Here is an 18,301-nt window from a genome sequence, read left to right as displayed (position 1 = left end):
TAGTGTCAATCACCATTATCCCGAATCTCCCTTGCTATACAGTCTCCCACCTCTGTCAGTCCCATACCGCCTGCTGGCCACCCTGTGCGGACCCACATTCAAAAGGGCACAGCTTCCCCCTCCTCTCTCAATCATAGGCAGGCGCATCACTGTCCCTGGAATGTGTTGTTTTAGGGCTGGGGTTTGAATCTGCTCTGCCCTCGCTTCCCGCACTCCAACTGCCTATGTAGACCCTGCTGATGCACAGTAACAGTTCATTAGTGCCCTTTGATCTAGTCTTCTTTGTAAGAGAAGCAGATAAAAGCTCATTATTGCGCTTGCATAGGACAGGCTGGTATGGGGTAGATTCACAGCCCAGCTTGCCATGAACTAAATCTTTGCGTAGATGAGCCCTTATTCAAACTTCTTCCTCTGCTCCATTCAGACAGGCCACCTAACCATATCTGTTTTCTCCCTAAAACCACAACTCTAAGTGCAGCCCTTCCCTCTCCGCCCTGCAGCTGAAGCCCTTGTCCAGGCATTTAGTATCACACCTTCCTCTTTGACTCCTGCAATGCTGGCGTCCATGATCTCCCCACCAAACCAACCAAAACGCTGCTGCTAGGTCGTTACTCTGACCACATCACTCCCACCTTCAAATCCCTTCATCGCCTGCCCTTCATCTTCAGCTACCAGTTCCAAGGCCCTTCTCAGCAACTACGCTACTGTCTGCACCTCAGCTCTCATGGTATTTACTACTCTGCCCCCCTTCCGCCTTAGATGTCCCTTTTGTATCTGTCTACTTCTCAGCTACATACTTGTATCCGGGCTTTCCTTGCAACACTCTGCCATGTCTCTGTTAGTTAGGTATGTTACATTCAGATTGTGCTGGTGTCAGAACGGTATTTTTTGCAACTGGCCAGAAACTCTGGGATTATGTAAAAAGAGTTAATCCTGAATCTATTCCAACTGCTTGTTGGAAAATGCCTCCCAGGCAGGAATTACTGCCTTCTAAACACACAGCGTTTCATCTTACATTGCAATCGTCACATGCATTTTCAAAACATGTTTGCTTCAGCTTCCCTTTGATGACATTTTCAATTACCTAACTAAACGGCAGCGCGTGGGCAATAATTAGACTCTTCGGAGAGTCACCTCTTTTCATTTTTCCTGCCTGTTTTTCTCTTCCATCCCTAGTCCCTTATTTTCTGACTCATTTTTGACTGGGGGGGAGAGAATTTTCAAAAGTGCCCACATCTCATTTTCAAAAGTAGACACATGGGCGCCTAAGTCCATTGGCTTTCAATTAAACGTAGGATCTAACGAGCCGATATCATTTTGAAAAGGAAATTTCTGAAAATTTGACCCTGATCTCCAGGAGACCACATCAGCTTTCACTGCTTTTAAGGCTTCCCCCAATGTTATCTCCTCACTATTTCTCTGTCATTAACATTTGTTATGATCTTAATCCCTAAATATGAAGAGCGATGAGTTTTGAGGCCATCTCTTAGGGCCTGGCTACACTGGAACGTTCCCGCGGCAGCGCTTTGAAGTGCGAGTGTGGTCATGGGCAAGCCTCCTGGTAATCCACCTCCACGAGGGGATTAGCTCCGAATGCTGGGAGCCAGCTCCCAGCACCCAGAGCCTGTTTACACTAGCGCTTTAAAGCGCTCAGACTTGCTGAGCTCAGGGGAGTTTTTCACCCCCCTGAGCCAGCAAGTTAGAGCGCTATAAAATGTAAGTGTAGACAAGCCTCAAGAAGCAAAGACAAAACATTGTCTAGTCTGCACAGTAAAATGCACAGACCATTAATATTAAGGAAACTATTATTGAGAAAAAGTTATCCCAAACACATCATTTTACTTTGAACTTGGACTCAAGTAGAGCTTTCTGAGGTGGTTTTTAGTGGTGAAAGTCCAGAGACTCAAAGCCCCCAAAGGGTTAACTGTATCTTTCCACCTCCCCTGATGACAGAGGGGAACTGACAGATGCATGGGAAGGAAGCCTCAGAAATAAATGAGGACAAGAATTCTAAAGCATTGGTTGTTTAGCTAAGTATTTAGCTCCGCATTTAGCTATGCAAAGTAAACACTCCAGTGGAAAATTCATGAACTGCAGTGTAATGAGATAGCTGGTACGATTACAGACAAACATCTGTTTGAGGTCTTAGAGTCCAGAGCAAAGGAAGCCTGTGGCCTGAATAAAGCTAGTTTAGTTACTTGAGCTTGTTTATTAGCAGACTGGGACTGAAAAATAGACCCAGCACCGACTGGCTTGTGGGCAAAGCCTACAACTCAGGGTGCTGTCCCTGCCAAATAAAGGAATACAACGGCTGAGTGCTGTTTATTGCAGGGGGAATCAATCTGCAGCATATTTAATAGAACATTGCCTAACAAGTTTAGTTTACTATGGTTCACCTGCTTTTGTTAGACACGTTGGGTAAAATCCTGGCCCCACCGCAGTCAATGGGAGACAGGCCTGTCTCTTCCTGGCTTCATTCCACCTTCCCCCCCCTTACGAAGTATCAATTCCTGCATTATTTTCATTGCCTGCGTCCTCTGTTCTCTTTCCCCCTCCACTAGCATCTTTCCCACAGTGTGTGCTTCACTTACATTTTCTCTCTCCCCACCTCCAGGTCACCCATCCACCCACCCAGAGTTTGAAATATTTACCAGGACAAATTAAGACGATGGTCTTAACATCCAAGAATACCCCCAAGGTAAAACACCAAACCCCCCTTCTTCACCAAAGCTGTTGGATTCACACCAAAGTGTTGTTTGTTTGCAAGCTCCATCTTTTGTAGATCGCAGCTAACAGGTGTCTGATCAATCTGAATCCCCCAAACTCTTCTGGCCACTGGAAAGGGAAGGCCCCCATTCCCTCACCTCCCGTACCCCACTACACACGACCCTCAGCTTCCTGGTTGCTGCTCAAGTAACAGTGGTCTCCACTAACTTACCCTTCTCCAGGCTTCTCCTCAGTCAGAAACCCAAGTACCAGCCTCCACAGCTGCTCTTAGCTTTCCCTAAGGAGTAGGGAAATTAACCGGGGTCTCTTAAGTGACCCTGTTTTCCACAGGGAACTCACAGTAGCAGCCGTGAAAACTGACAAGATTCAGCGTCAGCTTCCACTTGGTTACAGCATGGGAAAGCCATGAGCAGCAGCAGCATTAGAATGGTCTGTTTGAAGACTGAGGAAGACAGCTCTGCATCATCTCTCATGTGAAAGGTTATCTTTACAGCCCTAGGGGCTAGAAACTCCATTTTTGTTTTTAAAGGCAAGCTTTGCTTCTGTACATGTTGACAGAAAGCTGTTCCAGGCAAGTACGATCACCACAAGCAAGTGGATTTTACAAGCTCTGCTAATACACAGTGAAAGAGTTCCTTCACTTATCTCAAAGGATAACGAATCACTAATCCCACCACCACAAAACAAAACACATCCCCAGCAGTTAGATATTACTGCAGTTGCCATGAAACAAAGAATAAGATGGTTTCACATTTGGAAACCATCATCTAGAGATGTTCATTAGCAGAAGTACCAACTTCAATCTCAGTCTGCTTCTGGGTGATTTTCTTCCATGCAGTTTGCACTATTTACTGTATATTAATCAGCATCTAATACTAAAACTATTTACTGATTTTAGGGATCTACCATTTTAGATTAACAACATAACCCACAATCCCTGGATTCCACCACACCCATGAATTAGTCTGGCTCTGTCACACAATGCAAGCACTGCACATTCACCTAAAGACAAATCAAAAACATCACTGAAAGAAGAAAGATACTTGCCAAATGATTCCTCCCCAAAAGAACGAGAAAAAGACATAAAAGGCTAAGGAGCCCCAAATCACGAAGTGGTTCATCCAGGTCCAGAATCGAGTATCCAACGCGAGCTATATAGGTGAAAACAACCAATGGAATAGTGGTTAATTACGAAGTGTATCTCCAGTGCCATTTATATCACAAATTTCCTTCACATGCAGTAGAGGTTCTCCTTCCATTCATGTAGATGTCTAAATTCACTAGTCGACTGTCTCTTAGCAAAGGTTCAACAATAAAAATACTTGATTTGCACATTGGCACAACACCAACGAAAGACCTTCCCTGATGAGCTTTAAGTCATTACTGAAAGGCTTCACTGAAAAAGCCTGACACCACTCAATACTCCATCTGGGAAATGACTGTGTTGTGAGTATATTCTTCCCACACGCTTCACTTGCTATTCTGAACGATGGGTCAGACAACTCTTGTAAGGTCTTTGGTGAAGGGGCTGCATCTTATGTTCTTGAATTTGTAATGATGCCTGTGGGGAACAAACCAGGGACCGCTGGATCTAACAACATGATGCTCTCCTGCTTGAGGTAACGGACCAGCAGGCAATAGCAGACTCTATACATAATCTAACCACTACAAGGGAACAAAGGCTGACCCTTTGCCAGCGTAGGCTGTATATACACACAGCTCACCACACCCTGGATCCTTGGTAAGGCCTTTGGGCTCTACTGCAATGCAAATTATTAAATTATTATGATTTGGCAAGTGTATTTTTATGACAGAGCTCCAACTCATTGAAAAGTACTGGAGCCAAGACTGGGTAAAGAAAAAATTTCTGTTATCTCTCTCTCTCCATTCCTGAGCTGAAAACCCAAGAGGTGAAGGTAGGGAAGAAAAGGCAACAGAACAAATTCACCAGTACCAGGGGAGAGACCACCACCCACACACGAAAAATCAAGATGAGACTATCAGTTGTGTGAGATACATTGTACAGTAAAGAAATGATGGACATTTTAAATACACATAAGGATCAAAGATCCAAAACCCTACAGGAAACAAATATCGCTGAGAAATTATACACTTTATGCTATAATGTTACACTACAGTACACGCAATTTATTTCTGCTATAATCTTTCAATGGCATATTGAAAATAAAGGAAAGTTCTAACCTTCAGAGTGACGGTGAACACTAATACAGTAAAAACAATAGTTCCAAACGTCCAGTTCCCAAAAACCTGAAAAACACGGTAATCGCCACATGTATCTCTTTGTCTTGTTGGAAAAACAACACAAACTACACAATTAGTAACTACAGTGGGTAAAATTCAATGGAGTGACTTATTTTAGAGTCAACTATACAAAGATATGCACCAGCAAATGCTCTTGTAAAGCTTGCTGCCCATTACAATACTCCTATGCCATGCAGTACCATACAAACAATTAACTTGTTGTGACAGTAACAATCTTCTACCGACAGCCATGTTTATCAAGAATGTAAGTCACTTGGAGCACCTGGATTTAGGTGATTTCCTCAGTTTGTGCTTTCTTATAACATGGAAAGCATCACAGTAGCTGCACTTTTTGTGTAACTTTGTTCCATTTGCTGAACATACTGGTTGATATTTTCAAACTAGAATAGTCTGAGTTTGCTTGTTTGCAGATACTAGTGACTACGCACAACAAAGAAAAGCAGATACTGCATATTTATCCAAATGACGGCAATGAATGGGACAGATGCTTACCACAGGCTGTCAAGATCTGGATGCATACATTAAAACAGAAAGTGAAATGCAAAAGTTTTAAAAAATGCAAAAAAATTAAAGTTAATAGGAGCGAAAAAGGATTCAATCAAACATACATGGATATTATGATTAATTGCTGGTAGCAGTCCTTACAGTCCTAAGTAGTTACAAAACAAGACATAGCCACATAGCTCGTTTTCAGAGTGTCACTCAGACTCTCAAATCATTTACATAGCATACTAGTGCAAAACAAATTCACTTGAATAGAACCAGAATGATTACAGAAAGTCACCCTTGAAGTACATAAGGGTGTTGTAATGACAGTACAGTGGGTTAACTGTGTTATAAAATGGAGCTTATAAAAAACTTTTCCAAAAATTCTATGCATACGTGTTTTATACCTACAGGAAATCAACCCACATTTCAACAGCTTCTCTCCGAATATCAACTTTTGAAAGAGCTCATTTGGACAGGTTAAGTTTCACTACAAACTAGAAGGTTTGAAGGTGGCGGGCCTCATCCTGCTATCATTCTGCACACAGAACGCCCCGTAAAAGTTGTGCGTGAAGCCTAAGGTAGGAGATGGTCTCATGGTTTTGACTGCAATCACATTTGTATATGGGGTTGTTCTACCTAGACAGCATAACCATTTCTCAAATTGTTTACATGGCAAGCTGGAAAAGGCTTCACATACAGAGAATTAAAGAAATCTTTCCTAATTTGGTTTACAGATCTCAAATTATTCCTGCTCTATTAAGGGAACTCGTGACTACATCATAAGACAAGACTCTAGACACATTTCACTGACTGATACATACACATATTATACAAAATGTACAGAAACACACACTAATACACTCAACAGGTTTATTTATTTATTTGTTTGTTTACCTTTCCATTATCTTCTAATGATGAATTTTGAAAAAGAAAGTAAACTCCAAAGAAAAACACAAGTCCTTCAAAGGCGCCTAGAAAGGTCCAGTATAAGAAAGGCTTCCATTGTAACATGGCATTATCAGAAATTTTCCTGTCAAGAAACAGAGTGACAAGAAAAATCACTTTCACTTTTTCAGAGTCTTTCCACTGACTTCAACAGGGTTTGAATCAGGCCCTTCATTTTGGTGGCGAGATTTGTGCGACACAAAAGCAAGTCTCTCGCTATAGGGAGAGAGCACAAACGACGTGAGAAATCTATGACCGCTGTGGCTCAGCATATGAATGCATTCCTCTTTCAGTTCTGGAGAAGTAACCTGACGCAGTCCAAACAGAAGACAGCGGGTTGCACTATTATTCTATTGCTCTTACAAAACTACTACACAACTTAGCACCTGTAAATTCCAGCAGCTCAATTTTAAAAGAGGATAGTAATGAAGGAGTCATTGACATGACCAAATTAACTGCTAGCCCCTCTCCATTTGCTTCTGCCTAACCTGTATTTTTCAAAAGGTAAATTTCTTCAAGTTCGGAAACATTAATCCTAGATATTGTGGAGCTAGCGCCTTTCCTTTGTTGAGGAAAATGCTCGGGCTGACAGTAACCTGCTGAATTGTATGCAAAATGTACATGAATATAGGGGGAATTTGTTGGATTTTTTGAGGCGGGGTTAATTTAGATACAAGAACTGGCTCTTAAACAACAGTGGTTGCAGGCTCTGGAACATTTTCACAGAAGGCTCTGCTGATGTGGTTGTAGAAATGAGCTCCCTCTGGTGGAATCTCTCAGTGTACCAGTTTCTTTTGTTTCTTCTAAAAAAAGAACAGGAGTACTTGTGGCACCTTAGAGACTAACAAGCTACAGCGCACGAAAGCTCATGCTGAAATAAATGTGTTAGTCTCTAAGGTGCCACAAGTACTCCTGTTCTTTTTGCGGATACAGACTAACAGGGCTGCTACTCTGAAACCTTTGTTTCTTCTGTCCATTTCCAAAGGATCCCAGAACAATGCACATATACTAGAGGAATGGAGAGATACCAAGCACTGCAGGCTTTGATTACGGCCATCTATAAGTAACAGTGGCTGGGCAGAAAAAAGCAGGTTCTCCCAAAATCTCTAGGAAGTATATACCCCCCATTCAGGAGAAGCTTTTATAGTCTTTTTAATTTATCATTATTATTGCTGGGATTTGGGGGGTTAGCTAGAGTTGAGGGGTACGGGGGGGGGGAGAGGCAGAGACAACATCTAAGTGAAAAACAGCACCCTCCCTCCCCCCATAAGTAACAATGTATTACTTCAATTTCCAGCAGGCAGGATTCTGCAAACAGCTGTGGCACTGAACTATAATTATAGTTTATAATACAGAGGCTTACTTAAGTCCAATTATGATGTGGCAAAGGCAATGCTATAATAAGCCGAAGGAGGAAGACGTTCTGTAATGTGTGCTTCTGAGAGAAGGTCGTATCATAACAGGGCTAACACTTGGGGGTCAGGAAAATCATCAGATCTTTCCTGCATGTTTTATTTTGTCTTTGCATTTACATCCCGCAGCACTTTTTCATTCGCAGGACTTTTATAGTGGCTCAAAATTCAAGCTCTGCAGAGCAGCAACTCGGCATTGTCTACATCAGTTGCACTGCAGTCACTTTGTAGTCAGCCACACATGCAAAGTCACGAGGATTCAGATTAGAGCCAGCGTCTTGTAAAATTCATTTGTTTTTCCTAGGCTCGCCCCCCTTTGTATTCTCACCATTCTCTAGCCAGCCAGGTGAGTGCATTTGCTACACAGGATTCAGCAAGGGTCTAAAAACATGCCGTGGTCTTTTGCCAAATGGAAGGAGGGTAGCAGAGGACGTTTGAGTGCCCATTTCAAAAGCAGGCAAAGTCCACTGCATACGCTACCTTTTTGAGCTCTAAGGCAGATTACACTCTGACTCCACACTAGTGCCTGGTGAATAGTGATAGCTGGCTGCTCTCTGGCCCAGGGCTCTTGGCTCGAACAGGTCGCTGCCACCATGACAGATGCCAGCCATACAGCTTAATGGACTACAGGAAGGTGCACCAGTACCACAGTGATAGACACAGTGTAAGAACCCAAAACAGAAAAGAATGGAGCAACCCTGCTGGTGCTCTAAATGCAGAGAGTAATCTCTACAGTTTACTTGTGGGCATGGGCAACAGGAAACCTGGGATCAGTTGTGTGCTGCCGGTATGTTAATAAGAGAGTCCGAGAAAAAAGTGCCTCCTTCAGCTGGTGATAAAGGGATTGTGCCAGGTGTGTGTGTACACACCAGCGGCTGATGGGGCGGGAGAGAGGGAGAGAAGATTGGAGAATCTATGCATTTGGTTTCCCATGAAAAACCATATGCTCTCTGATAGCCTTTACTAAGGAACCCCCCCAGGAAAGAGAGACTTCTATTAACCAACACTTTCCCCTAGCAATGTTTATACGCTGTTCCTGAAAGCTACTGTGGGACTACTGATAGCACAGCACAGTCTTCAGCTTTTAGTACTTGAAGTGCTGATTAAAGCCTTGTTGGGGGAAGTCTAGGGAGACATGGAGAGGATGGGGAATAAATTTACCCCAACTAAGGCTCTAGCTCCCTGCATGCCAGACTCTCAGAAATATGCATCTCTTTGTCAGTGAGTGCAGCTCTTCTCTCATCATCAGGACATGCCTTCCGCCCTCCCATCACCTGCTCGCGTGTCACTGGCTGACTCAGGAATAATTCCCATTTTGTACAAGACACGGCAGTAGAGGGGCACACTGCCTGACTTTCCCTTTCCTGCAGAAAGCGGAATTGCAGTCATGGCAGGGCACACCTTTGCACAGATACAGCAAGGGGCCGCTGCCTTGTTTAAATGGATTGGAGAATGCTACAGTGAATAAGGGCCCCTTCAAAATGACTACAAATAAGCCATAGGACCTCAAAGTAGCACGCTAGTTCCAAGACTCCACTCGAGCGACAGAAGGACCTGAGCCTTTTCGCTACTCTTCCGTTCACTCCTGCCACTTCACAGAGGCGGGACTGGAGTGTCTGGAGATCAACAGTAGCAAATGCTGCAAAATTAATCTTACTAACAAGCCTTAATCTCTGCTAGAAAGTTAATGGCAAGAGTATAGTGGGAACTTGCAAAACTCTTTGTTACTTACATATACAATCTTGGATCTGAGGTCAGAGTTTCAATGTTAATATGCTGCTCCAGTAGACTGTAGGCCAGGATAGGTAGTGATGTGAAGCAGATGTTGTACATTGTAAGGTAAGCAGCATCGTACAGAGGCTTAAAAACAGCAGAAGGGGGTGAATAATATTTACAGAAAAGTCCCCGTTTACTTTAAAAATGTTCCCCTAAAAAGATAAAAAGCTTTCCTATTCTTACCCTCCACGCACACGGGACAGTTCAGATTCTTGTCAAAGCAACAAACACATGACTAATTTAGCCCAATTCCTGCTTGGAGGCAACCGAGTTAAAGGCAAGTTGTATTTGCCTTTACCACTGTTACAGTTTAATGACAAAAGTCCTGTTTCTGCCCAAACTGAAGTCAAAGGGCAAATTTCCAGCAAGCTCGATGGCTGCTGGATCAAGCCCAATGATACTTTCAGATTCCAAATTTAAAATGAGGTTCCTTCTGTTAATCAAACACCCCTCCTGCAGTCTCATTCTGCACCTTTAATATGGGAGATGGTAAGTCTAGTGTACAAGCAACTCGAAAAGAAGTGATGTGGTTGTCATTATGAGTATTACCAAGAAGCAGGGATCTCAAAAAGACCAGTGGCTGAATTTGTATCAAGGTAATACAGTCTTTCAGCCACTTTCATTATGTCCCCGGTCTTTTTGCTCAGGTTCACTGAGGGCCACTGGAAAGTTGAGCTTGCGAGCACACATGGGAGGCTTTGTCAGTGAGACAAGCCTTTTTAGGTTGTAATTAAAGAGCAGTTGAGCCCATGGGATTAACAAGTTAAAGTGGCCTGTTTAAAATCTTGGCCTCATTGTTTTAGGAGTGCAGCATGGGAAGGTAGGAGGCAAAATGATTTTAGAGCAGTCACTTCCTACCTTGTCAACAGCTGCTCTCTTGTTTGGATTCTAATTAATACAGTTGAGACTGCCTAGGCCACTTTAACAAACACACACGTTCTGTCCTCAGCACCTGCTCTCTGAAAGATTCCTTGTTAGACAGGGACTACGCCAAGAAAAGCCTCTTTTTGGTTCAATGGAAGTCATTTTCCAATTGCCTGAATGGTTTTGCTCTTCCTTCTGATTGCTCCTGGGGCAACCCAGAGACAACAAACAAATGCACAAATGAGCACAGGAACCCAAAACTGTTGTTCCAAGACCTTTTTGTTTTAATAGCCACATCATCCCACCTGTCACAAAGTTCTACACAGCTGGGCACAAAGTTCTACACAGCTGAGGCACTCATTTGTAATAGGTCGAATATAGGCTCATTGTTTTATTTGGGACTAGATCCTCAACGGGTTCATTATTTTAACGCTTATTGTTAAGGAATAAGCTCCTCTACCTAGTCCTGTGAGAGACATTTTTAGTACAAGGAAATGCAATAGTGTGGCTTTGTTCTTTTATAAAATAGAGGAGGTGAGGTCAACATGAGTTAACAGCAAGACTTTCTAAAAACATTCTCATGTTACTTTTGGAAAATGCCCCTCTGTGCATGGTTGGAAAAAAGGGAAAAAAAGTTTGGAACTTCTTTTTTTTTTTTTTTTAAAGTTATACCTCAAATATTTAATGTTCCAAATCTGTTGCTTAGCAATCAGATTAGTTTCCATTAAGTGGCATCTTTGATAAAGTTAGTTGGAGAGCATGCAGGATAAAACCAAATCTCGACTATGGAACTTCACTTTCTGACAGTTTAGAGCATGTTTTTATCAACTTGTTATTGGAACATACCTGTTGCGAGAATCCACAGAAGAACTGGTATAAAAATTGTGGTAAAATGAAGCAAAGGTTCTAGAAAAATTAGAGACAGATTTTAGTAGAGAAGCATCTTGTGCTCTTAAGGGCTGTTTGATTTTTCAATATAAATCTGAATTATGCTTCACATTTAATGTATTATCATATAGAAAACATTTAAGGCTAAAAATCTGGCTATGAAACATGAAGCTAATGCTAGTTGGATTGTAAACTCTTTCAACCATCTTTTTGTTGCTATGAAACGACAAACAATACAGCTGTAATATTTACAGTGGGCATTGGAACAAGGACTACTGCAGAAGATTAACACACACTGTGTACAACCCGTAACCATAAGATGTATATTACTAACTATTCATTCATTCATGCCCGTCACCCCAACCGGGGTATAGGCCGCCAACAACAGATCTCCATAGTCTTCTATCCTGGGCCATTCGCTCTAGCTGGTACTACTACTGATATATACTTTTAAAGCTACAAAGAAAAATGAACTACAAAAAAGGATTACAAAACAAACTTTAGTGGACTTTGTCAATATTAAAGGGGAAAAATGCCTGAATGGTGTTCAATGACACGAGCTTTGTTAGTTGAATGTAAATCCTTACCTTATAGAAGAAATACTGTACAAGGTGTGCTATTCTCACGTAATATAAATGCCCATGTGCCAGTAGCAATTTTCTTAAATGCATAAACTTTGGAACCGCGTAGTCACTGTTTCTTGCTGCCTGACGACCTTCTTTGCCTTTTATACCTGAATGACACATCAATATGGTGAGCGATTTACAGGGTACTGGAATTGAGATTCAGACCAGCCACTAGATTTGCCAACACAGTTTAACTTTCCAAACGACAATAAATATATAAAAAAGACTTGCTGATTTAATAACATTTATCTGAAGGAAGCACTTGTCACCTCCCCAAGGATCCCAATGTGCTAGGCAGTGCCATTCTGGGGCGGAGAGCTCCAGACAGGTAAACTAGGAAGCAAAATCCTAACACTCCATGGGATCATTACTGTCCTTCATAACAATAAGGTCTTTTCTTTTCAAGTTCTTATCCAGCAGGTCCTAACAAAAGAAACTGCAAAGAATGGAGTTTATTGGACGGTTAAAGAGTGGGAGTTGAGTTTTGCCTGCATCCCTGCCAGCACGTAAACACATAGTTCGTGCAGTCTTGTTATTTCACTGAAGATACTTAGAATACTAAGCCATCCCCCATTATATAGCTGAGCTCAAGACAGCTGGTTTTGTTCAATCGACAGGTACATTCAGTGAATGACGAAGGAAGCTGTACGAAAAAACGCTTCCATTTATTGGAGGTAACGAGACATTTCAATCGCCAGGAAGGATGACTCCATCTTTTCTCTTCCATCCTTCCCGTCTCAGTGACACTCAAGTTCTCTAATGTTTCTACTACCTCTGGCAGCATTAGAGAAAAATCTCAGATTGGTTCCAACATGAGATCAGTCATAAGAAAGGGGCAAACACAACAACATCATTGGAAATCAATCTTTGGAAAGTAGATTTTGATCCACTGTGGTGAATTACAACCAGCTGTAACCAGCAAAACCGCATTCCAATGAATTTACAAACATCCAATTAAAGAATATAGGCCAATTTCAGCCCAGCTGGGCTAATTAAGTACTAATCCAATTACGTTTTCAGGCCCAAAGCTAACAATGATGAGAAGAGTAGAGAAACATTTGATTTAACCTGCTGCCCAGTCCTGTTTCCATTGCCATCAATAGACAATCTCCATGGATTTCAATGGGAACAGAACTGGGCTTGAGCGGGATACAACAGGGAAAGCCAGAGGAAGGTGCAAGAAAGCGGGAATGAACCGAGATTCTCTCACACCTTCATCGCTTTGACGGCTACATTCCCTCCTTGCAACAATTGGACATTGAAATTGAGCTCATTTTATACCGATTGCCAAATTGATGTGAAAGCATTATTTTTCCCCTTAATTCTGCTCTATGACAAACTGATCCATGCAATTTGCATGACCCCTGAATTGGGCCCTGTATTTTCTGAATGGAAAATGTAGCTTATTTACTTATAAATCGGCATCTTGCTTTAAATAAAAGTTTCCCATGTACCTTGAGAAAGAAGCAAATATTTTCTTAGGGAGAAATCCTGGTTATTTTAAGTCAATGGCAAAACTCCCATTGGCTTTAATGGGCCCAGGATTTAACCCTGAGCATTCAGAAATAGTTATTATATTTTACTAATATTTTAAAATCCTGTAATCTAAACCCTTAAGAACTGATTTCTTGTCTTGCAAACACGGTTCAGGCAGAACATGTTAAAAACCTTTACAACTATCTCATATTTTCAGCAGTGGGAAACTGGCCAGGCACTCCCTGTTACCAGAAGTTAGCAAATCCCTGTATGCTGCACGACGAGTGTAGAGCCATGTGTTTAACGATACTTCACGTGCATCAAGGCTCCAGTGTTAATGCTTCCTGGGTCCGTTTTGGCTCCTGCTTTATTCAGAAGGAGTTTTGTCATTGACTGCAATGGGAGCAAGGTCAGGCCATGTGAAAGCAAAGGTGTTCACTGACCATCTCCCTCAACTGACCAATAAACAGGCATGTCTTCAAGCTAAACAGACTGGGGCAAAGTTTTCAGAAATGCCTATGGGGCACTAAAGGGTCTGATGACCTGTTTGACTCTATATCAAGTAAAGAAACCATCAGCGTTGACATGTCCATACCTTATTTCCCAACTTCAAGGCTTAAAGGACATAGTACATTCTATCTACTTTGTATTTTACTTATTTTCTTCTCATGAGGAGGCAGTGTGGCCTAGTGGAAAGAGACTCCAGAGACCTGGAGTCTGTTCCCAGCTCTGCCATTGGCCTGCTGGGTGACCTTGGGCAAGTCACAGCCCTTCTCTGTGCCTCAGTTTCCCCATCTGTAAAAAGGGGCTAATGATACTGACCTCCTTTGTGAAGCGCTTTGAGAGCTACTGATGGAAAGTGCTGCACTAGAGTGAGGTATTATGATTTCCACACATTTCTCACCTATTCCAACATGTGCTTCCAAGATCATGCTAACATCGTTGGCACCATCTCCTATTGATAGTGTTATTGGATTGCCCTTGGTGTTTTTCACCATTCTAACGATCTAAAAATATCAAAATACACAACAGGTCAGCAGAAATGTCCAAAGATTCAATTGTTCTTTCAAGCATTCTTGAGTAACTCAGCACATACAGTACTGGCCAGGAGACAACAGCCTCACACGTTTTTTTCTGGTTGACAAAAAGTAAGTCAGGTCGGCTTTTCAACAAAGCGATTCAAACTAATTCGCACAGGGTTGAGGTTCAGTGCAGCCTTCATTTTAAATCCTGCGAGGATTTTCTAGTTGTCCTAAAAGCCCACCCAACTAGATCCAATTCCAGTTAACACAATCGAACTGCAGCGGGTCTATTTTTTTCTTCTTTTCCCTTTTAAGCCATTTAAGATCAAGGCCTGAAATAATCCCATTGAGGCCAATTGGAGTATTATCATGGTCATCACCAAGAGCTGGTGCTGGAATTAACTTGTAGTTAGCTGAAATGCCGGGATACAAACAGTGGTACCCTTCCTTCCATTCCAAACGTCAGACTCTGCCCCAGTTACAAGGATGCGACTCCCATGTGTTTAATGTGACACTAAGTCATGCAGCAACTGGTCGCATCCTATGTCCCTAGAGCAGTGCAGGAAATACACTGTTTATGGCCTTTTGATATTATCAGTTGTTGTGGAAAAGTAATAAAATCCTGTTTTCAAAGCTTAGAATGGAATCAAATAGATCAATCAGTCTGTCCCTTTATTTATAGGTGAGTTGAACTTCAAAGCGTTTGTAAAAATAGTTCCAGGAAACAGTAAGTACATCTATGAAAGACAAGACTGTGGCACAAATACACCAACGCACGGAAAAGGCTCCTACACAGCCAAAAAATAAAATAAAAAAAAAGAGTCAGATGAGTGAATTTTGTTAAATTTCCTGGTTCAGGAGACAGTCTGTTAAATCAAAGTCATCAGAGGGTTTATAATAGACTTGTTGAAATACCTCTGGCAGCATCTGTCCTTTGGAAAAGGAAAGTAGATAGCACTTGCTGAAGGTCCAGTTGCATGGTACATGTTTTTCATACTTACATGATCTCCCCCCTTTCCCCCCCCCCCTTTTTTTGGTTAAATTAAGAGGTTTTACTTGTATACAGCAAGACAGCTTCACTTTAAGGTACAGACCAATTGTTTCTCCCATGCAGAGAAACCACTTAGCCTTGTTTCCGGTGGGAATCTTTTGCATCTAGAGCAAATACATTCTGGAGCATTGTCTGTGCTTAGGTATTGGAAGACAGCTGCTGCCCCAGCTTGCAGCCTGTCCAGGGGCCGAGTTATACACTGACTTATAGCCCATGCAACATGTGTCCAGCACCTCTGAAAAAAAAATCAAACCACTGTGTATAGATGCCTAAATATGGATTTTGGCGCCCCTCTATACACATAGGGATTGGAAAGTTTGGAGCTATGATCCAAGCTGATTAGTTGTTTTAACTACTGACGTGTGCTGCAAGTAACACCCAAAACAGCCTGCAGCTGCTGCCTCCTGCAAAATGAGCCTATCAGTGTATCGACAGCACCTACCTGGGCTTTCTGCAAAGGAGCCATCCGACAACACAGAACTGCAGTACACTTCAGGCAAATCTGTAGGAAAATGCTTTTGTAATTACTGGAACTGGAATCCTGGGAAGGATTTAATATCAGCGACAGCGTCGAGCCATCTATAATCAGTCCATATTCTTGGCTCACCGTCCAGCTCCTATAATACAAGCAGAAAAAGACGACTTGAAAGTCTGAGCTTTAAGTTTCTAAGAAGTAAATTTAGTCATTTCTGTGTTGTTATCTGAGCGACAAAGAAATGGTTTCTAAACGAAAGCGACAAAGAGTCCTGTGGCACTTTACAGACTAACAGACGTATTGGAGCATGAGCTTTCGTGGGTGAATACCCACTTCACCAGATGCATGGGTTCATGCATCTGACGAAGTAAGCTTATGTTCCAATACGTCTGTTAGTTTATAAGGTGCCACAGGACTCTGTCGCTTTTTACAGTGTGTGTGAGTGCTCAGTTAACTCAAACGGCTTGGATATAAAAGGAAAAGCAGGGCATGCCCATGTACTGCACAGTTATGTTTGAGAAATAGGAAAGCAGGGGACTCTTTATAGGCAGAGAGGCCCCAGTCCTGCAATGTTATTCAGGTGGGGGACACATCCCCACAAGCAGTCCCCCTGAAATCCAGAGCTCTTCCCCTGCAGACGTGGGATTGCAGGACCGAGGCTAAATCATTTCCCTTCCTTTTAAGCATTCACTGAGGGCAGTTATCCAGACACAAACGGCCCACGTGCTCTCTCGCACCTTTTAAGCTTTCCGCTATTTTTGGGGAAATCCGGCAGCAGCTTTTTATGATACTCCAGCAACAGCTCGTGTAATCGATCCTCTTTCCTGTCGCTGTCTCCCATCGTTTTTGTGGTCAGCTCCAGTAATTCAGTGTTTGTCTGGAAGAGCCTGGAGGCATAGCAGGTGGATTTTGCAGTTTCCATCTTGTCCCCAGTCAGCACCCAGACCTTCATGCCTGCCGTTTGCAGGGCCTCAATGGTTTCCGCCGCGTGCTCCTGCAGTCTGTACATTGAGGCAATACATCAGCCATCTCATTTACCTTAAAAAGACCATTTCTCCTCAGAATTCACAGAGAACGATTCGTGAATGTTACAATGAGCCTGGGGAGGATCTAGATCTAAAACCCACCAGCCTTTACTGCCTCAGATAAATACCTAGAGGCAGCAGCAGACAAACCACCCTAGCTACTAGCGGGGACAGAAGTGCCACGTTACATGAGTGTGGCTTATAGATTGCTAAGAATTTCCACTGGGAGCAAATAAACCCACATGCTGTTTACCAAAGACTGACTTATGGACCAACCGTGACATCTCTAGCTAAAACCAGCATAGTACTTTGCCAGCGTATGTTAATACCACCAGGGCTACGTATCACGCTTTGCACAGGGCTGAATAAAACAACCCACCCAGCAAGGCGGCTTTCAGATGAACTTTAAACTGAAAGAAGTCTGACTATATTGCAGCACCCGCTGAACAAATTCCTACAGGAAAGTAGGTGGGAGTTTTGTGGCAGAGTGTGGGGTAAAGTCTGACGGGTGGTTAGTCCCAGGAAGGGCTTCAGGAATGGGTCCAATAACAATACTTTTCACTTAATTAACTTTATTTGTTTTAGCAAACGTTAACCATTTAATCCACAAACGCTTTTTAGGCTGACAGCTTTTCTCATTTTACATTCGGGAAAGACGAGGCAAAGATGTTAAATTATTTGCTCTAGGTCACAGAGGTTACATCTATATGGCAACCCCCCTTGCCCTCTCCCCACCCCACCCCCCAAAAAAACCACAAACAAACCAGGCAGTGAGTCTCAGAGCATGGGGAAGGGGGCGGGTTTCAGACCCAGAGCTCCAGCTAAAGCCCGAATTTCTACACAGCTATTTTTAATACCATAGCACAAGCCTGACTAGTCTCAGACTCAGGGCTAGCTTTAAGCCGATTCACCCGATTCCCCAGAATCAGGCCCCGCGCCTAAGGGGGTCTTTGGCGGCATTTCAGCGGCGGGGGGTCCTTCGGTGCTGCGGAAAACCCGGAGCGGACGCCCTGCGCTGAGTATTCTAATCGGGGCCCTGCGGGTCATAAAGCCGGCTCTGCTCAGACTCACAAGATGTGCTGCTCTGAGGGGTTTTTTGCCATGTAGGCGTGTCCAGAGGGATTTAGCGTTAGAGCCAGGATTACAACGTAGCAGTTCCTAGTCCTCCATTCAGCCACTTCACCCAACTCTTTGACTAGCACCATGAAGCACAGAGTGAAAAATAAACGACAGCCAAATTTA

The 18,301-nt window shown here is 42.8% G+C and overlaps 1 protein-coding gene across 10 annotated transcripts in view; it reads right to left on the bottom strand.

Annotated features, from left to right (window-relative positions):
* The window catches only part of ATP11C (ATPase phospholipid transporting 11C), a 113,046-nt gene that overhangs the window by 13,755 nt on the left and 80,990 nt on the right, over positions 1 to 18,301 (bottom strand). For all 10 annotated transcript variants that reach the window (XR_005584322.1, XR_005584324.1, XR_005584323.1 and 7 more), the window contains exons 19-27: positions 16,772 to 17,035; positions 16,002 to 16,176; positions 14,391 to 14,493; positions 11,972 to 12,117; positions 11,343 to 11,402; positions 9,589 to 9,716; positions 6,394 to 6,529; positions 4,930 to 4,995; positions 3,775 to 3,878 (exon numbers count right to left, since the gene is read on the bottom strand). Coding sequence is in view for 5 of the 10 variants with exons in the window: in XM_039487080.1 (XP_039343014.1) it covers positions 3,775 to 3,878; positions 4,930 to 4,995; positions 6,394 to 6,529; positions 9,589 to 9,716; positions 11,343 to 11,402; positions 11,972 to 12,117; positions 14,391 to 14,493; positions 16,002 to 16,176; positions 16,772 to 17,035 (1,182 nt within the window). In the remaining 5 variants the exon portion in view is untranslated. The remainder of the gene's footprint in view (positions 1 to 3,774; positions 3,879 to 4,929; positions 4,996 to 6,393; positions 6,530 to 9,588; positions 9,717 to 11,342; positions 11,403 to 11,971; positions 12,118 to 14,390; positions 14,494 to 16,001; positions 16,177 to 16,771; positions 17,036 to 18,301) is intronic.

Source organism: Mauremys reevesii, linkage group 9, assembly GCF_016161935.1.
Source record: "Mauremys reevesii isolate NIE-2019 linkage group 9, ASM1616193v1, whole genome shotgun sequence".
NCBI lineage: Eukaryota > Metazoa > Chordata > Testudines > Geoemydidae > Mauremys > Mauremys reevesii.
Note: the sequence above shows the minus strand (reverse complement) of the source record. Positions and strands in the feature narration are given on the sequence as shown.